The following is a 21,638-nucleotide window of genomic DNA, read 5'->3' as shown; positions in this document are numbered from 1 at the left end:
AATCCCAGGACCCCCGATTTCTCCCGGTGGGCTTCCACATGGCCAAGTCTGCAAACATCTAGCTTAATGAACAGTATCTGGCGGAGACTGCAAACCTAGGAGCGCACACCTGCGTCTACCACCTCATCTTCAACTCCCGCGTGCAACTTTGCAGCTCCCGCTCCCGCCAGGGGGCCTATTTGCTCGGCCCGTTTGGCGGAGGGATCCCGCGCGGGAGCGCGGTTACGCTCAACCGTCCTTTCCGATTCCCGCGTTCTGGCCCCGCCCCCTTCCCGCGCTCTGGTCCCGCCCCCTCCCGCGCGCCCTATGGCCCATAAAGAAGTCCCGGCCGGGCCGCTGCACTCCGCCGCGCGCATCCGTGCGCCGACAGAGACTGGCTGAGGAGTCGGCGGCCATCTTGTTCTTCTCGTGGTTCCAGTGGGGAGAGAAGGAGGAAGCAGGGAGCGGGGCGGTTGGGGGGGGGACCCGCCGCGGCTGCTGCCACCGCCGCCACCGCCGCCTCTGTGCTCGTGGCGTGGGAAAGGAGGTGTGAGTCCCGGGCGCGAGCCGGCGGCGGCGCCGCTGCGGGAGGGTCGGCGGTGGGAAGGCGATGGCGGATATAGATAAACTCAACATCGACAGCATCATCCAACGGCTGCTGGAAGGTGAAGGGGTCGGCAGACGGGCTGAGGGGAGGCGGGCGCCCCGGGGGCTCGCGGGGGAGGGGGAGTTGGGAGGCCGGTTGGGCTTGCAGCGCCGAGGGGAGTGAGCCCCGCGAGTTGGCTCGTGGCGCCAAGGGTTTGCAGCCCGAGGGAGGCCGGCCGGGGTCCGGCACTCGGCCCACCCCGCAGACCCTCCCGGCCCCGTTCATTCATTGCTCAGAGGTGCAGCCTTCTTCCCAGAGATTTGAAAACTCCGCTCCCCACCCCCACGTTTCCGGTCGGTACCCCCTTGCGCCCAGCAAACGGGACCAGTCTTTGGAGGCGAGAGGGCTGGGGGACCCGGTCCGACCTGCAGGACGGCGTGTTCCTTACTTTCTGGTACTCGTCCTCTCGGAAGGGAATTTGATGGGGCTGTGGGTTCCACCGGCTATGGGGGCTTCTTTCCTGTCTTGCTTATTTTTGTGTGGGGCTGGTGTCGGGCGGCCCATTTCTTATTACTTGGTGACGAATGTTCATATCTCCGGAGGATCTTGGAACCCATCCCCTCCTGCCCTCCCAAATACTCTTCTTAAGTTATCCTTATCTTGAAGAGGTCTCCGCGCTCTTTTCTGAACGTGCCACTGAACCTGAAACCAGCGATGGTGACAGTTTCGTTATCTTTCCGGTTGTGCCAGGCTCTGTATTAATGAGGCTTTGCATTCATCTCATAATTACGTTCATAGCAATAGTCAGCGTTTCTAAAGCGCTTACTATGTGTCAGACATAGAGCAGTTTCATTCTCCCAACAACCTTGAGAGGTGGGTGCTGGTCTTTTTTCCTGTTTTTCAGAAGAAACTAAAACACAAGAGACATTAAGTCACTTGACCAAGGTCACACATCAGTGACAGTCAGGTTTCAAACCCAGGCAGCCAGGAGTTAGAACTTGCTACATTCAACCCACCTTGTGTCTGAAGGAAGGAGCTGCTCAGCAGTTAGGCAGAGGTTAAAAGAAAGCTTGGATTTTGGTTGACCTGAGACTCCTGAGGTGCCTGACAGTTGATTGACACTGACCTGGGAGACCGATGAAGTTTGGATTTCATAGAGGGTCGCGGAAGTGAATCCCCCCACCCCACCCCCTTCAGGTCTAATGCTAAGTCTTTTTCTGAGGCTTTGGGAGAATTCAAATCTCTTTCTTGATTTGGGCGCTGGATAATGTAGGTTTGGCTGAGTTTTCACTGCTTTTTTGCCTTTATACTGTCCTCTTAAAATAGTGCACTGTAAATGCTTGAGGGATGGAGTCCAGACTAAGAACAGTTGGGGTAACTCTGGTTCTAGGATTTGCAGGTCTTTTAAATAAGTCATTTAAAATGAAACCCCTGGGAATATCTTAATCCGTGCTGGGGTTTTTTGTTTTTTTTGTTTTGTTTTGTTTTGTTTTTTTACTTTTATACCTTCTTAAAGGAAAACCTCACTGAATGTGTATAAGGATCCCTGAAATGTCAGTGCATTGTGTGAAAAACTTGTCACTCGTTAAGTACTTGACATTTATTATAAGAACTGTATTTTCATGCTAGTTAATACAGTCCTTTGATTTATATAAGGCCACAGAAACCAATTAAAACTGTTTGCAGTAAGAAAGGAACTTTTTATTAAATATTTTCATTTTAAATCTAACTTCTGTCTGTGCAGGGTTATGTGTCTCTAGATTAGATGGGCTTTATTTCACTGAGGAAACAAAAATTGGAATCATCAGAACTTTAAAACCATTTAAGTCTTGTTAACTTAAGATCTATGTTGCCTGTAATTCTATTCACCTAAGAGATTTGTTCATTTCAATCTTATTTTTAAAATCATGCTAAGAAATTTACCTTAATGAACTTAGATCATCTAAAATGAGATCAATCATTTCTTAATAGTTCCTCTTTACATGTTATGTTGCACTTGAAAACTGGATTTTTTTACTATTTCATTTTTCATTGAAATTAATATAAGAAAGCATTGTATCTTAATGCCTTCGGAATGGGCTACCTGCATAGTACTATATGCTTAAATCCCCTTTTTTCTCATCAGTATTAATTTGGCAGAGAAATGGTTGAAGATGATCCATTGAGGGAGGAGATTATATGTGTGTGTATATATATATATATATATTCACACACATAATATATATATGTTAGAAGTTAATAATAAATTTTGTGATTTTGGGGGGTAATGCCCCCAAAACATTTTCCCCTAAGAATTTTAATTAAGGTGTAAGTATATCTGACAATGGAATAGGAGTTTTGTGATCTCTCTTTGTATGTTCATATAACGTGGAAGATTGGGGGCGCTTGGGTGGCTCAGTTAAGCCTCCGACTCTAGACTCTAGCATTCGTGTCACTGTTCCTGAGATGGAGCCACACGTCGGGCTCTGCACTGGCAGTGTGGAGTCTGTGTGGGATTCTCTCTTTCTCTCTCTGCCCCTCTCCTGCGTGTTCTCTCTTTCTCAAAATAAATAAACTTAAAAAATAAGAAGGTCAAAGACTGTGCAAGCTTAGTTGAGAAGTGGCTCAGTAATAGTACTGACAAGGCAACTCAAAGCGAGGTCTTATTTAAGAAAAACAGCATGTTGATTTAGAGTACAGCTTGGCAGTTTTCTACTCTAAACTCTTAAGTTGTTTTTACTTAGCTGAGGCATCATTTATGTGATCCATCTCGGAAGCTTTATCCAGGCTGTTTGCCTTGCTGGTGATAAAACTTGAAACTCGTAGTTTAATGTTCAATTATTTAATTGCCTGTACCTTAAAACTTGGGAGATTTAGAGAGAAAATAAGCCAGGTGTTGATTTGGTCTGATATTCCTACCATGTTAGAGAAAAGTGAGAGGGCAGAGTTTTAACTTTGTAAGTGAGCTGGTTCAGGGAGCAGTGATGGCTAGTACTTTTCTTACATAGCAGGCAGTGTAACATTTCACATCTTGATTTGCAAAAAGCATCTTGGCTCTGAAGATGGCCATTGTCAGACTGCAAGACTTTGTCAGGCTTTGCATAATTGTCCTACTTACTTTAGTGTTTAAATAATGACTTCTGCCCCAGCCCTCAGAAAGCGCCTACTACTTTAATCCTCTGATGTGTAAGAGTTCATCTGAAAATAGTGAGTGTTCAGATACTCTCTAAAATTCAGTGACCCATGTGTTTAGCTCTTTGGTGTAATATGAAACATGTTTATACAGTTAGTAAAATTCTGATCAAAGAAAACAAAAGTAATCTTTTCTAATGAGACCTCTGCATTTATTATTTTTTAATAGGTCATGCTTTTAACGATACAGGTTTCTCTTGGAAGCAGTTACCATAGGGCGTTTTGTTGATAAAGACAGTGATACCCAAGTTTGTGTCACTACTCCCTAATTTACAAGAAGTCTGTGTTGTGAGACCTCTGCTCTTCCCTGCTGTCCCCGCTACTGCGTGTCTGCAGTAAGCCTCACCCTCTCCTGTGAGGCAGGAGATCTAGGAAAGATCTCTTGGAGACACGAACTGAAGCTTGCACCAGTCCTAATCCACAGCATGGAAAGGATTGCTCTCCTTATGCCTGAAGTGTCCCCTTGTTTGTCAGTAGCAGGAGGCATCAGTGAAATCTTAACAGGATGGTGTGCGTCATGATGTTGTGTTTGAGGGAATGTTAGCCACGGGAGCAAAGGCCAGGCTTTCCTTCTCCCAAGCTGGTGAGGTGGAAACAGTGCTGGGCCACGCATTAGTAATCTGTTGCCGAAGTAGAGTTTAGTTGGTGAGATTGTTTTATGTCTTTGACGCTGCAGTCCTATAACAATCTTTGACCTGTTCTGCAAAAATGTGTGCCAATGCCAGTTTACTTGAGGTAGGTGAGGATTACTGATCCTGAAGCAAGGCAGTGGTTGGTACTGATTTTATACCAACTTGACTATTTCATTCACTTCATTTACAAATCAGGGCTATTAGGAGACCTTAAAGATTGATATGTGATGGAGACCATATTCTGATGTGAATTGCTTCAAAACTGTGGAAAAATCTTATTCATGATGAATAAGGAAAGATTTCATAATTTTGTACTTTATGGAACTCTGGGATGAATTATTAAGTTTTGGGATCAGACCCCTGTATCCAAAGCATGTAGGAACAGATGATTTACTTAGTGGTCTTGATTTACCTGAAATCTCCCAAATTCTCCACTGCTCTAAGATTTGCAGGCATCCCTTGTGTAGAGTGGAATGGGTGTCACTGATATTAAGGCTTATGAAAATGAAAACCACTCATAAAATGTAGGGTCAGACCTCGAGTCCAGTTAGTAGTGTTTTACCAAGATGGGTTGTTAGACTGAAAAGATAAATGCTTTTCAATAAACTGGGTTCACTCTAGGTGTAGAAAACTCAAAATATTTTGAGAGCAAGTAGATAAGTGTTTTGCAACTATATCCTGATTATTTTGAGAAAATTGGTATCACCGCTAAATGCCCAAAGTATATACTAATGTAACATTGTGTGTCACCTATACTTCAATAAAACAATTTTTTTAAAAAATGGCCAAAGTATAAGGGCAGCAGTTAGGAAAGTCAATGAGGGGAGGGTATAGTGAGAAAACAGTTTTAAGATGGCCCGAAAGTGGGAAGTCTTCCTCCTGGTGACTTTGCAATAAAACCAAAGGATTCTTGATAACATTTTTGTCTTTTCTATTTTTTGCAGAAAAGAATTCAGTTGTTTGTGGGAAAGTTTTAATGTTGCAAATATTCCGTTTGTCTTGGTTTGAAGTCTTCCTTTCCTAAATCTGTCTTCTATTTAGTGAAGTTATTGATTCTGTCACTGCAGTGAATATGATTACCACCTGCTTTAATAAGATTATCTTAAAACAGCAAAATCTGTGTTGGCTCATTTTTCTGCTGGTTGTGTCATTCATAGATTCTAAAACTTCATTGTAATTCATCTGGGGCTTTTTTTGTGTATGCCGTTCCTTCAGTAAGACTTTGAATTAAGGGACTTCTTTTTTTTTTAATGTTTTTATTTATTTTTGAGGCAGAGAGAGACAGAGCATGAGCAGGGGAGGGGCAGAGAGAGAGAGCGAGACACAGAATCTGAAGCAGGGTTCTAACTCACGGACTGTGAGATCATGACCTGAGCTAAGTCAGATGCTTAACCGACTGAGCCACCCAGGCGCCCCTCAACAATTAAGGGACTTCTAATTAAGGAGCAAGAAGAATACTTTTTATTATTCATAAATAATCCCAAAGTAGTTTTAAATTTCCTTGCATAGTTTTCATCTCTACTTTGCTTGTTGGCAAGCTGTGAGAAAAGTTAGTGTTACTTGTAAGAAAAAGCTGGTGTTGCAGATAATCACCGAAAACATTCTTTTTATTATTTCAAGTTTTTGTCAGTTTGATAAAATTGCATGGAAGTTTTTATCATATGCTCATGTTAGTGATTTGCCAGATAAATAGATAAGTTTTTACAGAACAGCCTTTGCTGTTAACAGCCATGATGCATTTTTCAGAATTCTTTTTTCTAGCCAGGTAAAGGGAAAAGTGTTTACAAAGTTGTATGTTTAAGATCTAAATTAATGTATTTGGTACTAACCTATACATGTTCACAATACCTACTGATTTCCATGCAATACCTAGCATCTGTCTTTATGAGAAACACTCCATCTGGAAAGTGGAATTCTTATTTGTTGGAATATTTTGGATTCCTTTGGCAGTTGTTGAAATAATTTGATATTTACTACTTGAGCTTACCTTGGCTACCACTTAAGAAGGTGACATGGGGTGACAAGTCTTGAATTTTCCACCTAGGGTCTCTTTTTTTATGAACCTTTCTCCCACTATGCACAGAGTACAGTGAGGGCTTTAAAACCTCAAGGTAAGTATCGACTGATGTTTATTGAGTAGAGCTGCATTGTAATTCTCTTTGTAGCTACTAGTGATAAAATAGAGATATTTTTACTTAAAAAAAGCCTTTGTGTTTTTAATGATATTGAAGATACCCTTAAGGTAAACCTTTTAGTTTTATAATCTTTATGGGGGGGGGGGGGGGAGGGAGTTCTCATTGTAGCATTTATAACAAGATGCAGTTACCTAGTTGGTCTTACTTTTCATGTCCTCCACAAGAGAAAGGCTAAGGTTCCTGTCCATCCTGTTGCCAGGGTATCCCCAGCATCCGCCAGAGGGTCTGGCACATAGTAGGTACTCTACACCTATTCTCTTGAATGTTTGAAGCATAGTTAATAAGTATTGACAGTTTTAACAGATTGCCTAATTTAGTTCTGATTTAATGCTTCTCATTTGTAAGGATGCCTTATGATTTTATATCCCATCTTGGAACTTTCTTAGGGAGCAGTGACCATATATTAGGGTTTTGATAGTTTGTCCTATAAAAGCTCCTTTGGTTTGGAAGTTAAAGAAGAACAAATCCTCAGTTGGGAGGAAAGTAGTATGGTAGAAGCACCACTAGACCTAGAGTTCTTTGGGGCCCGGTGTGCTTAAAAGCTCTTGTGACCTTGGACCAAGTCACTAAACCTCTCCCAGGCTATAACAGAAGTGAGAGCCTAACTTCATAGGATTGCTGTGAGGATTAAATGGCAGCATAAAGCCCTTTAGTGCAGTGCCCAGCACATGGTGAGTGCTTAGTAAATGTTATCTACAACTAGTAAGTAATTCTATTTGATGGACGTCGAAAATAATGAAGTAGATCTATGTGCTGTTGGTCGATATGGCCATCTTTTTTTTATTTTTAAAAAAAATCTTTTATTTTTGAGAGAGCGAGAGAGAGCAGGGGACAGAGAGAGAGGGAAACTCCAAAGTGGGCTCTGCGCCTACAGCAGCAAGCCTGACACGGGGCTCAAACTCAAAAACCAGTCCTCAAAAACTGCGAGACCATGACCTGAGTCAAAGTCGAAGCTCAACTGACTAAGCCCCCTGGGCGCCCCCCACCCCCTGCCATATGGCCATTTTTAAGAAATATCCAGTGTGCGTTTGGTTTGCTAAAACACATTTTGAAATCTTTATCTTCTAATTGTTATCATTTTCAACTTGAAATTTAAGAGTAATCCTGGATTTTTACAACTAGAAAAATGCTCTATTAAAGGCTGATAGGAAAATGACTCTATTGATTTTTAACTTAAAGAACAGACACGGGTTGTTGGTTTTTTTTTAACTAATCAAAAGTATGTAGTCTGGTACGCGTGTTTAATTCTGATACCACAAGTCATCAGCGCTTAGAGATTTATCCAGGTTTCATTCACACAACAAATTTTGAGCACCTGCCACATACTGGCCGTGGCATGTACACTGCTGAGCAAGTGGTGTGGTCTTGGGGCTTCTAGTCTGCGGGGAGGCCCAGATGAATAGGTGAAAGCGAAATGGCAATCACAGTACGAAGTATGACGTGTGCTGAGTGGTGTCCGGGTGTCGTGAGAGCCTTTCAGAAGCAAGTAGGCTTATGAAGGGAGAGGAGGTAGACAGAAGAGGCTCTCCAGGGCGGTCCTTGAAGGATGAACAGGTATTTGCCAATTGGTAGATGGTGGTTTTGGCAGAGTTTCCGTTTTTATAATGTTATTCCTTGAGCTAATTGTAGGGAATTCAAGAAGCCTTGGGACCAGGTTATCTTTTTTAAATGTTTATTTATTTTTGAGAGAGACAGAGTGTGTTGGGGGCGGGGGGGGGCGGGGGGGGGCGGGCAGAGAGAGAGGGAGACACCATCTGAAGCAGGCTCCAGGCTCTGAGCTGTCAGCACAGAGCCTGATGCGGGGCTCAAACTCACCGACCGTGAGTTCAGTTGGCTTAGCCAGCTGAGCCACCCAAGCACCACAGGGCCATGTTATTTTTAATGAGCACTGTCCTTCAGATATAAATTCTTGATCTGTTCTGGAAAAACTGCAGTTAATCCTTATTCACGTAGAGGATAATTTTTAAATGTTGGCAATATTGCTTTTTACTTATCTATACACTCCACTCATAGGACAAACAGGAAAACAGAACAAGAAAACTTAACATAAACTATGTCTGAAGGTTGTAGTGGGAAGCCTTCAAAACCAGTAAAATTTATATTAACAAGATTGATTTAATCTGATGGCACTGATTTATTATGATAGCATTCTCCTATAAAAAGTATAGCTTTTGTTCCATATAGGTGTAAGTGATTATTGCATACTCTTCTGGAGGACTTAAAGGGCTCTGCTGTAAAGATTGAGGTTGAAAACCAGAAGCTTCTAGGAGTCCCCTCCTAGCCAAAAATAAAGTTTCCTGCTGGGCTGTCTGCCCAAACTTCTGGCTGACTTGTGGTATAATTGCTAATGATTGGGGTTTTCTGGCCAGTGAAACAGGAATCCCACCGTCTTTCCATCAGGAGCGTTTCTTGAGTTCTTCACTGTGTGTATCTAGAGAGAAAATTACTGTGGTTCTGGAAAAACCATTTTTTGTTGCTCAGTTGCTGTAGTATTATATGTGTGTCTATTCCATATCTTCCCTCAAACGTTATCATTACTGAGCTTTCCTCTTCGTTGCTTCTCATTTCGTAATATTTTTATCAGAAGGAGACTGGCAGTTGTTTACTTCAGTTACATATTTTGGGGTTCAAAGTAGTGATTTGCTCAGGCTCTAGAACTAATACAGAAACTTGGGGCCGGCTCCCAGTCCATTGCTCACCCTTAACGTTTTCTCTTCATTGTGTGTTTCAAGAGCTTGGCCCTTCCCTCTTGTCATCTTTTCTTGTTTACTGTCGTTCATTGAAAAAAATAAAACCCCCTCCACACAGTGTTCCATTTCTGCTCAAACTTGTTTCTTCAGAGAACTCAGGGTTTCAGTGGCTATTCAGGTTGAAGAATGGCTTTGCCTAGGACAGTATTTCTCAAACTTGGGCATAGTCGTTTTTTTAAGTGTATTTATTTATTTTTGATAGAGGGAGAGAGAGAATCCCCAGTGGGCTCTGCACTGGCAGTGCAGAGCCCATTGCGGGGCTCAAACTCACCAACCGTGAGATCATGACCTGAGCCAAAGTTGGACGCAACCGACTGAGCACCCAATTAACACAGACATTTTTAATGGAAAAAAGTTCTCAACAGACAATCGGGTTTTTTACTTGTAATTTTTATCACTCTGTAACATCAGATATTTACAGAACAAAGCAGTTAAACTTACTGTTTTTATTCAGCTGTTAGACTGAATGATTTTGTAATTGGAATATAAAGCCTCCAAAACTGATGAAATTTAAACTAGCAACCTTTATTTATTTATTTATAATTGTTTATTTTAAGAGAGAAAGCGGGGGGGGGGGGTGTCAGTGGCAGAGAGAGACAGAAATAGGGGCTCCGAAGCAGGCTCCAGCCAACAGTGGGAAGCCCGACATGGGGCTTGATCTCTCACATAAACTGTGAGATCATGACCTGATCCGAAGTCAGACACTTAACTGACTGAGCCACCCAGGCACCCCTAAATTAGCAACAATAATGTTATCTGATGGGTTTTGTGGTTTTGCTAAAACTAAATCATTTTATACTGGGTTTAATGGTGGAGGGATGTGACGTAACATTCTATATTTAGTCTGGTTCTTTGTTTTTGCTTCGCTTGTAGTTCATAGAATGCCTGCTTTCATTAGTCTTTTATGCAAAACGAGTATTAGGACTGATTGCAAGTTGAGGATAATCAATCCCTGTATTTAACCAGGCCACTGGATAACTGTAAAGTTAAGGTAAAATTAGCAATTCTTTAATCTGTAGTTAGTGACTGTCTAATCTGTTACAACTGAAATCAAAACAAAATTTCATTTCCTGCCCACTTGCTGATAAATTAACTGTTACGGAGCTGGAGTGCTCAACTTTGATAGTGAACAGAACTCCAACAAGAATGCCTGGATGTGGGCAACACCTAGTACTATACCATGTTTTCTTTTCTCCCTTTTCTTTTTATTTGTTCAGATTACTAGGAAACCTTCCTTACATCATTCATGGACATCCTTTGCCCTGTAAGGTCATGATTGTATTCACAGATGCAGGCTCCGAGGTTGCACGGCAAAATATGTACAATGAACGTTAAAGTGTGTTTCAGTGAAATGCAAACAACACCTACATTTTTTCATAGAACTCTTAAGAAAATAGATTACCTATCACCCTTTGAAAAGCACTGATGGGGGCAGGCTTCTGAGCATTACCAATCTCACATTTTAAAACAAGAAATTCTTAGAACCAACTCAGTAACATGATAATCTCTGAAACCCCCTACTGTACACATCCTGATTCATTTATAAGGCTGGAGAAGAGAAGACAAGATCGGAGGCAAAAAGCAATGGCCTGGTGGGCAGGCTGCAGGTGAACAAGCCAGTTGTGTGGCTTGGATGCAAACGGAGGCCTCGAGCTGTGCCACAGGGAGTCTGATTTCTGCAAGGAAGACCTTTTCTAGCAGTATTCATACGGAGCGTGGCTCCTTGTTCAGGACAGCATAAGAAGTCTTAACTTGGTATAGAAGATGTAACTAAATGATGAAATCCCGTCTAAGATTTTATAGTTGTAATTAGTCATTAAAACCATGTTGAGAAAATAGAGTCAAGTCAGAAAGCCAGTTAAACTGTGTTTTTGACTCCTCATTAAAACTTGTGCCTTTTCAGATCGTTGTAATTTTTCTGGTAAATTGGATTTTGACTTCATTTGACTAACTGGAGTTTTTCTTCTCTGCAGTGAGAGGGTCCAAGCCTGGTAAGAATGTCCAGCTACAGGAGAATGAAATCCGAGGACTGTGCTTAAAGTCCCGAGAGATCTTTCTCAGTCAGCCTATCCTACTAGAACTTGAAGCACCACTCAAAATATGTGGTAGGTTTTGGCACATGAACAGCTTTTGGTTATATGATTGATTGACTCAAGGATATAGAGATGAGCTTGTATTACCCAGCAGAATCATTTGCTGTTTATGAATAACCTGGAACTACTTAAAATTAAATAATTTTAGCTCTTGAATAAATACCATTAATGGATTTAGTTTACTTAGATGTGCTTCAGATTTTCTAAAAACTATTTCACTAAAGGAATATAAACAGAAAGGAGATGAAACTGAATAGAGAGCTAAGAAAAGGTCTGAACTATATGAATATATAGGAATTCTATTTAAGCTTAAAGTAAGACTGGTTATGCTTAAAAATAGACCTTCCTTGATGCCATTTGTCATCTGTTTCTACATGATAGATGCAGATAATCTGTATAAAAACTGAAGTTCATCTGAGTAATGTTCTATATTCTAGCATATTTGACTACATTGATAAAGCTTATATGGATTTTTTAAAGTAAAATGCTCTTTGGCGTTATCTAGCAGGGAGAAATTGAGAGCTGGATGAACTGGTGGGTGTTGTGTATGTTCCTTTGTTCATACCGGTCCAGGGCTCAGCAGCAGTGCAGCAGTTCTGCTGACACAGTCCCTGCGGACCGAGTTGCCAGAGGTCTGATATCGATCAGCCGACCTGAAAGGAAAGCGATGTTACTTGGCAGAAAGGCCTGTCTGGGCATTAATAATTCTTTCCACAAAATTAATTCTTAATTAGTTGAGTTTTGTGTGAGACTCTGGACATATACATATGCTTAAAATTTTCAGTAAAGCTCACTTGAACTGAAATGAACTGAAATACAGTACAAGATTGGGCATTAGTGTTAGCCATCAAATTTAACTCTCATTATTACAGATCAATCCCATTATGCAGGGAGTGTTTAAAGATGGTCTCTCCAGAGCTTGTTAGTGGATTGAACAAGAAGTATGAAGTTACTGTGTAACACAATTCTTGTTTCTAGGTGATATCCATGGGCAATACTATGATTTGCTTCGACTTTTTGAGTACGGTGGTTTCCCGCCAGAAAGCAACTACCTGTTTCTTGGGGACTATGTGGACAGGGGGAAGCAGTCATTGGAAACTATCTGCCTCTTACTGGCTTACAAAATCAAATATCCCGAGAATTTTTTTCTTCTCAGAGGAAACCATGAATGTGCCAGCATCAATAGAATTTATGGATTTTATGATGAATGTAAGTACTTTCTACCTCTAAGGAAGAGTTACTTAAACTGAGATACTTGGTCATAAATTGAACTATCACATACTTCTGTTAGGATTTATGACTGTTTAGATGAAACGTTACAGTCTCTCGTGTTTTCTATTAATTGTTTTTATCGTAGTTTTTTCTTTCTTGGGGTAGAAAAATAACTGCTGCTGCAGTATAATAATGCCCTAGATTCTTTTATGATGTGATTATTAGATTAAGAAGTAATGGTCTCAGCGATGACTTCTTTAAGATCATTTTTTGTGAAAATTCACAGATAACTTAATTCTTAGTACAACTCTGAGAACCTGTCCGAATAGATAGTTTTGTTTTTAACAACTTTATTGAGATATAATTTCATTCCATAAAATCTGTCCTAGTGATTTGTAGTAAATTTATAAGGTTGTGCAACTATCAGCACAGCCTCAGGCAAGCACTGACCTGCTTTCTGTCTATAGATTTGCCTTTTCTGGATATTTCTTATAAATGGTATCTTGAAATACACAAATAGTTGCTTTTTATTTTTATTTTTTTAAGTTTATTTATTTATTTTTGAGAGTGGGGGAAGAAGGGCAGAGAGAGAATGCCAAGAAGGCTCTGTACCACCCGCATGAAGCCCAGTGTGGGGCTCAGACTCACAAACCGTGAAATCATGACCCAAGCCAAAACCAAGAGTTGGACACTTAACCAATGGAGCCACCTAGGCGCCCCCAAATAATTGCTTTTTAAATTTTGTGATATTGTATTTTTTTTCCTTCTGGCACATGCGCACCCAGGAGAAATGCCAGTTACTATCCTAAAATGTGCTGAAAGGAGAAAGAAAAATTAGAAAACAAACAAAAATTTATTTGTGTAATATTTTACACATATTATCCATTTTGGATTGTGTAATTGAAGGTGTACTTTGAGTTGTAATTGACAAAAACCAAGATTCTTAAAGCCTTAAAAATTGCCAGTTTTGGTGGAGGTTTTTGTTATAGTGTTAAGTATAAAATGTTTTTTTAAAAAATGTGTTGAGTCCTTACCCCATCCTCCTTTTGTGCTTATTTGTGCTAGGAGAGGCTTCAGGCTTGGACGAGAGAGGTGGTTGAGGAATTTGAGTTACTAGCATTTGCCAGTGATGATAACAAGATCAGTAAAGAATTGTCCCTGTGGCCCTCCCCTAGAGTGTAGTCATAACCTGTAATGTGTTTTTCTATCTCAGTTCCACATAGCTCTTTTGTTAGAAGTGCACTGCTGGAAAGATTATGTTTCTAGACTTAGCTCTCCTACTCCTGCCTACCCTCTCCCACAATTGTATACTTGCCTGGTGGTCTAAGGCCCTGAGACCCATCTGGTAAGATGAGGTGGGGAGGGATCACCAAGGAAAAATCTTGTGGGTTCTGAACTGACCAGGGCAACTGAGTCTGTGGCAAGGTTTATTGTTGTTATTTTAAGTAATCTCTACACACAACATGGGGCTTGAACTCACCACCCTAAGATCAAGAGTCAGATGCTCTCCTGACTAAGCAGCCAGGTACCCAAGAAAGGTGTTTAATTTTGACAGTGAGTCTATCAGAGAAGTACTAGTAAAGCAGTTATTACTCCTAAGGTAGTGAGATGAAAGGCAGCGAGTTTTATAAATTGTGTTTTGGATATTTGCTATAGTTGCTACTTTTTAGAAAAGGTTCCTTTTAGGGGCACCTGAGTGGCTCAGTCAGTTAAGCGTCCCACTCTTGGTTTCAGCTCAGGTCATGATCTCACAAGCTCTGCCCTGGGCATAGAGCCTGCTTAAGATTCTCTCTCCCTCTGCCCTTCCCCTGCTCATGCGCGCTCGCTCGCTCTCAAATTTAAAAAAAAAAAAAAAGGTTCCTTTTATACACTATTCAGCAAGTACTTGATGTTTTCATTGATGAAGTTCAAATCCAGATGATCTCTTTGTTGTGACATATATCCAAATGTGAGGATACTAGCTATGTCCTTTTCAGTTTCTATTTAATGCAGAGGACTTTTTTTTTTTTTTTTTTTTATAAATTTTTTTTTTCAACATTTATTTATTTTTGGGACAGAGAGAGACAGAGCATGAACGGGGGAGGGGCAGAGAGAGAGAGGGAGACACAGAATCGGAAACAGGCTCCAGGCTCTGAGCCATCAGCCCAGAGCCTGGCGCGGGGCTCGAACCCACAGACCGCGAGACCGTGACCTGGCTGAAGTCGGACGCTTAACCGACTGCGCCACCCAGGCGCCCCATAATGCAGAGGACTTTAACAGTTATTTTAGATGGTTGGAATCAGTTTTGATTCTTGTTTGGTCAAGACTCATTGACTCTGTGCTCATGCTCCCCCCAGTCCCCCATCAGGCAGGTATAACTTGCCATCTAGTCTACTTGCAGGCACAAAAGTGTCCTTGGCATAGGTGGCCTTCAATTCATGGTTTGCAGACTTTTAAAAAACTCGATAATTTCATTAAAATTTTATTCAAATGTAGACTTTCATGGAACAATTTAAAACCACTGCTTTAAGTGCTAGGCTTATTTCACAAGTATAATAAGCGTTCTTCTTTACTACGGTTTCTCCCCCTGACCCCCACCCCAGTTTTATGACTGCAGTCCTGGTATCTGTTGTTAGATAAGATGTGAATGTGTGTTACCCTTTTCTGATACCAGAATGGTCTGATCTGTAGTAATTGGAAACTGCATTAGGGGTTCTGGCTCAGAATCCCCAGATTTGGAAGCTTGAAGAGACGTTGGCATTTATCCAGGCTAAGCCTTTCTGGAGCCAGATGTTCCTAGTGGTGTGAAGTAGCTTGAGAGAGGAAATGTAGAGAGAAGAGAAAACAGGGCCCCAGGACTTAGTTAAGATGCTCAGAGGCAATAGAAGGAAGAATCCTCGTTTTTGTTGAAGAAACCAACAAAGATAGCAAAGGACTCTGCGAGACAATCTGGAGTGTGTTGCATGAATAAAAAATCAGGGAGCAGAGCAGACTTTAAGAAGGGAGAGGGTTCGTCAGCACTGGCAGATGCGGCATATGGGCAAAGGAAAAATCCAAGTGAGCCATTGGTTGGTCCTTCAGAGATACAGTGGAAATGGGAGATAGAACCAAATCGCTTTTATGAATGGAGGTCAGGACCAGCCCAGCCTTGTTCTTCCATTATTATCATTATTGGAAATTGGAGGTGGTGATTGTGAACAGGTTCCCTTTCAGCCTTTTGTAGAGAGGAATTCTATTCAGCTTTTGGAAACCTCCAATGAAGGAGGATAAGGCATAGGGAATTAGTGACCGCCCAAGAAATACAAACAGGGTAAACCGTAGTGAGAGTTATACCCAGGTGCAGAGAAATAGACTATTATGAGAAAAAAGGACAGTCCTCCTCTGTAGAGGGAGAAGTCAAGTATTTGTTGAATTTACATTACATTCCAAACTCTGCTAAATTCCATACCCGACTTGATTTGCACTAGAGTGGAAGGTGTGGTTCAGGAACCTGCTGCTTGGGCCAGTCTCTAATTTTCAAAGAACATTTCAGCTTTAAACCTGTAGATGTCCCTAGAATAAGAAAGGAAAAAAGAGACGAAGGACAAACTTGGCTTTAGGAATGAACATTGTGCTTTGATCTTTGGTCTTTCTGGTATGGAGAGTACAGGAGACAAAGGCACCCAACAATTGGGCCATTCTCAATCCAGTTCTGACAGATTTGTGCTTCCAAGGTTTATGAGTAGGTCTTTAACTCAGAATATGATTTTCTTGTGGGAACAGTGCCTTAAAAGACATGCTGTGTCCAGATCACACTGTGACTCCAGTATGTATGGAATACAGGGCTGGTAGAGGGAATATAACCATCCTATAACATCGTGTCTATGGGGAACGTGAGCTTTTGTGGCAGTTGTAGGAACGGTTATCCTGGGGTGCCTGCAGTAAATCTGTATTCCCCTATAAGTCATTTGTGCCTGCTACTAGAGTATGTAGGACTAGTAATTGTCTGGTACCAGTAGGCTATTGATGATAGTAGGAGATAGGATGGGTGTTAATTCTCAGAAGCTTCCACAGAAGGAAGATGGTAATGACACATGTGTGATCTGTTCATAATTACGTTTAGACACAGGAGCTACTTATGGGTTGAGATTGGACAAAACAGACTAGATTTCAAACAGAGTAGGTGCTACCAAATAATTATTGGGGGTTAATGATCTTTAATCGTTGCATCTGGGAATCTGATCTCAAACTTCTATGGAATTTTAAATTATATCTAGTTCTGCTAAAAACCTCCATTGGGGTTTTAATAAAAGCATAGTTTTTGTTTACTTAAAAGGTAATTAGCACCTTGCTTTGGGAGAAATGGTCCCGAGAGAATGAACCTATAGAACACCAATCTCTTTTTAACCATCCTAAAATTTTCACAGGTAAAAGAAGATATAACATTAAACTATGGAAAACTTTCACGGACTGCTTTAACTGTTTACCGATAGCAGCCATCGTGGATGAGAAGATATTCTGCTGTCATGGAGGTTCGTGGGCCGATTTTAGTTCCAGATAGATTTTGTCCCCTCTAAAGGGTGTGTGTACACTTTGACATTTATGAGTTGTCATTGGGATGACTTCCTCTGAAGTCTCCTTTACTGATGTGTTGTATCATGGGTCCAGTCTGGCACATCCAGGATCATTTGGCTAGAAATCTAAAGTAAGAAATTGATTTGTTACAGGGAATTCTAGGCTCTGTAACAGTTTGACTTGAAAATAGAGCAGAAAGCGTTTTTAAATATAAAATGAAGTACGATTAATATGCTGTACTATAGATCCTCTAGAATACTGAAAATGTGAGTAGACTTTCCTTGGTCTGTTTTTGATCCTCCAGAAATTTTTATGACTTGGATTTTTATTTTATTATTATTATTATTATTATTATTATTATTATTATTATTATTTTAGTGTTTATTTATTTTTGAGAGAGAGTGCAAGCTGAGGGAGGGGCAGAGAGAGAGAATCCCAAGCAGGCTCTGTGCTGAGAGCTCAGAGCCTGATATAAGGCTCAGTCTCACAGATCATGAGATCATGACCTGAGCCAAAATCAAGATTCGGATGCTTAGCCAACTGAGCCACCCATGTGCCCTGATTTGGATTTTAAAAGGATTTTGCTCAGTGGTTGTGCTCGGTGAAGTAGTAATTGCAAGAAGAATTTCTTTTCATCTATAGTCAAAAATTAGATAACCATCAGAGAGCCAAAACAATATATTTTAATAAAGCCATTATTCCTGCCCTCCTATACTTTAACTGGTTTTGGTAGAGCTGGACATACGGTTTTTAAATTTTTTAATTTTATTTTTTAAAGTAAACTCTATCCTCATGATGCGGCTCAAATTCACGACCCTAGATCAAGAGTCTCCTGCTCCACCCACTGAGCTAGCTAGGAGCCCCTGGGCGTGATTTTAGACTCAGATGAAAGTCAGCTACATCTGAACTGGTCTGATAGATTCAATGGTCCTTGGACAGCACAGGTTCCCTGGAAAGCTTCTCACACCTGAGTATCTGCACCTTCTGCACCCAGTCCTTACTAATGGTCAGTAGTAAAATCTAGAATGTACACTGTTCACTACCATCATCAAAGGAGTTGAAGAGTAGTTGGTTTTAAATCACTGGATCTTAATTTTTATACCATTTAAACATAATGTGCCCCACAGATAGGTGCATATAATAAATTCTAGTGCCTTTTCAGTTGAGTTGTTTTTTTTTTTCTTTCCTTAAACCAAAGCTAAACAAGAAAGCATAGCCATGAAAAAAATACTAACCGTAGATTTAATTTAAGCCTTCCAGGTTAGAGTCATTGCATCTCTATGTAAGTAAATGGAACCGTTAAAGTGCAAACATCCTTTTTAAAGTTCTGTTTCCTTCAATTTTCATCTCATTGAATAGGTTTATCACCAGATCTTCAATCTATGGAGCAGATTCGGCGAATTATGCGACCAACTGATGTACCAGATCAAGGTCTTCTTTGTGATCTTTTGTGGTCTGACCCCGATAAAGATGTCTTAGGCTGGGGTGAAAATGACAGAGGAGTGTCCTTCACATTTGGTGCTGAAGTGGTTGCAAAATTTCTCCATAAGCATGATTTGGATCTTATATGTAGAGCCCATCAGGTATTGATTTTGAATTTTACATGTACACTTAACAGCATGTGTGTGAGCACAGATTCTCCTTGTTGATTTTAGTGGGTAGGTATTGCTTATTCATACAAAATGTCTCTGCAAGTGACCTAGAGGATACAAGACTCAATGGGAAACTGAAAAATGGTTTTACTCACCTACAATTTACACCTACTTACACTGAAAACATTTTCTCTCCAAGGTGGTTGAAGATGGATACGAATTTTTTGCAAAGAGGCAGTTGGTCACTCTGTTTTCTGCACCCAATTATTGTGGAGAATTTGACAATGCAGGTGCCATGATGAGTGTGGACGAAACTCTAATGTGTTCTTTTCAGGTAGAGGATGTTTTCAACATTGCTTCTTATTATGATGTCTGAAATTTACTGATTTAAAAAGACTACTTTCTGCCTACTGTTCATCTATGTTGAATAGACTCAATTTTTACTTTCCTGTAACCAGTGTTTGTCCTAACTCGGTAATGAGTGGACCCCTTTTAAGGGAAAAAAATTATCAGAGAACCTTTCCTGCAGTGTGGAATTTAACTGTTTTTGCATTATTTAAGTGGGGTAAAAAGAATTTCCTGCCTTCTTTACTATAAATCTGAAACTATAACATCAGTGTGTTCAGCTAAACTTAATCACCACTTGTACGTGAGAATAGAACTAACCGCCAGGTGCCAAATGTGCTGTGTGATTACTCCCTTCTCCCACCACTCTGCTCTCATTTCTACAAAACCTGTTGATTGTCCATGACATCATTTGGCCTTCACTTGGCGCAAAAGCATCGTTTTCATGTAAAGTCTGCCTGAATCTTTTTCTCATTCACTTATTACGATTAAACTTGTACAGCTTCAAGCTAGCCTAGCCCATCATTAACACAAATAAAGCCGTTGAAGTCAAGTGGCAGTAAAATGTTGTTTTACCAATTAACTGGGAGAACTTGCAGCTCCCAGAGATTGAGAGACTCAAACATTGCTCTCTCTAAAGAACTTTCCTCTGTGTGAGAAGGGATAGCCTGAAGGTACTTACAAGGTCTGACTTCAGAAAATTGTTATTTTATCCAGAGACAAAATAATTTGTCCATGCATTTAATGTGTTCGTCATAACATTTTTAACCAAAATGTTCACGTCAGCTTGGCTTATATTAATATGTTAGTGGGGCCTTCAAAGTTTTGGGGGCAGTTTTAAATGGCCAAAAACGTTTCTGAACAAAGATTTGAGTGAGATTTAAGAAATCTTAAGATTGGCGGTTGAGAATATTTCCTAAAATGCACCGTATTTTGAATCTTTGCAGATTTTAAAGCCTGCAGAGAAAAAGAAGCCGAATGCCACGAGACCTGTAACACCTCCAAGGGGTATGATCACAAAGCAAGCAAAGAAATAGATGTCATTTTGACATTGCCTAGTTGGGACTTGTAACATATAGTATATAACCTTCATTTTTAAAACTGTAATGTGTATTGGTCAGCTTGCTCAAATAGTGTGTTTGTGGGCTCCCCCTTCCATTTTTTGAGTTAATGAATGGCATTTGCTGGTTATAACAGCAAATGAAAGACTCTCCACTCCCAAGAAAAAATGTTTTGTTTTTTAATTGTCTATTCCTTTTGCAAACAACTTTAATGACGGTGTTAAAGCTGTACACCCCAGGACAGTTTATCCTGTCTAAGGGGTCAGTGTACAATTGATCTTTTTAAAATTTAGTTCAATCCATGAATTATGTAAATGCTTGTTTTCTTTAGAATATAAAGAGAGCCCTAGGGTGCTCAGTCTGTACATGTTATTGTCATAAAATACATACTGTTGATACAAACCACTGTGAACATATTTTTTTTTTAATTTTGTTTCAAAGGGATTGCTTTTTTCTCTCATTGTCTTGTCGTGTACAAACTAGTTTTTATAGCTGTCATTAGGATTAACTCAACCTTGCCAGCATCACTGGTATGATGTATATTTAATTAAAGCACACTTTCCCCTACCATATACTCAAAATGACAATTAAAGCCATTATTTTAAATGTTTGTGACTCTTTCCTAAAGCCAAAGTTTCTGTTGAAATGTGTACTGACACACCCCCTAAGTCCAAGGTGGCGTGGCTGTGTACACACACCACACTTGGGATTCAAAAACAGGTTTTTGGTTTTGAATAGCAATTAGTAACATAGTGCTGTTTAAGCTATTAATGATTAAAGTTAATAACATTTTGTACAATTTCCATATAGTCTATTCATTAAGTAATCTTTTTACAGTTACATCAGGCCTGAACCCGTCCATTCAGAAAGCTTCAAATTATAGAAACAATACTGTTCTATACGAGTGACCGATTATGCTTTCTTTGGCCTGCATTCTTTATTCTGCGGTGAAGTTGAGGCTTATAAGTCAAAACAAAGGAACTAACTTACTATCCACCAATTTATACAGAACTCACAGTATCTATGACTTTTTTAAACTTAATCTGTTAAAAAGAAATCTGTTTCAACAGATGACCGTGTACAATACCATGTGGTGAAAATGAATTCAGACTTATTAAACGACGAACTTGTTAAATTCTCTCAGTGTCTATTTATCTGCACAATACACCCAGGAGAACTGTTGATGGCATATTGAATAGATTTTAATGAATAAATTGCTCTGGAAACCACACAGTTTCAATTTGGATTTGTTTTCCTTCAAATAGTCTGTTTTGCAAAGAGGGATTATAATACGGATGCTCATGTTTGTGGTGGTCTAACCTGGATGGAGCTACGTTTCTGAAGTGGGGTGATGAGATTGAGCCATCCTTCCGTGTTGTTCGGGAGGGGTGGGGCTTGGTGAGCCGCAGTGTCCCCTGCATCCATGGTTTTCCCTCGGCGTGGGCTCAGTTGAACAACTGTTTGCTTTCTCGGGCTCAACCACCAGTGT

General features: G+C 40.4%; 1 protein-coding gene across 1 annotated transcript; it reads left to right on the top strand.

Moving 5' to 3' along the window:
• Positions 1 to 399: 399 nt before the first annotated feature.
• PPP1CC (protein phosphatase 1 catalytic subunit gamma) lies at positions 400 to 21,378 on the top strand. The gene is made up of 8 exons (XM_003994662.6): positions 400 to 644; positions 11,287 to 11,418; positions 12,385 to 12,615; positions 17,004 to 17,108; positions 18,511 to 18,734; positions 18,943 to 19,077; positions 20,036 to 20,096; positions 20,987 to 21,378. Exons 1-8 carry the CDS (start codon positions 590 to 592, stop codon positions 21,055 to 21,057), a joined length of 1,014 nt encoding a protein of 337 aa, XP_003994711.1. The 5' UTR covers positions 400 to 589; the 3' UTR covers positions 21,058 to 21,378.
• The last annotated feature ends 260 nt before the right edge of the window (positions 21,379 to 21,638 follow it).

The sequence above is a fragment of the Felis catus genome, chromosome D3, assembly GCF_018350175.1.
Source record: "Felis catus isolate Fca126 chromosome D3, F.catus_Fca126_mat1.0, whole genome shotgun sequence".
NCBI classification, from domain to species: Eukaryota; Metazoa; Chordata; class Mammalia; order Carnivora; family Felidae; genus Felis; species Felis catus.
The sequence above is the reverse complement of the archived record's forward strand: the minus strand, read 5'-3'. Positions and strand labels throughout refer to the sequence as shown.

What these genes read in the sequence shown, in the direction of transcription:
- PPP1CC (XM_003994662.6), top strand. Translation starts at nt 590, where the DNA reads ATGGCGGATATAGATAAACTCAACATCGACAGCATCATCCAACGGCTG. An exon ending in AGCACCACTCAAAATATGTG is followed by an intron (nt 11,419 to 12,384) that starts GTAGGTTTTGGC and finishes TCTTGTTTCTAG; the next exon opens with GTGATATCCATGGGCAATAC. An exon ending in ACCTGTAACACCTCCAAGGG is followed by an intron (nt 20,097 to 20,986) that starts GTATGATCACAA and finishes ATCTTTTTACAG; the next exon opens with TTACATCAGGCCTGAACCCG.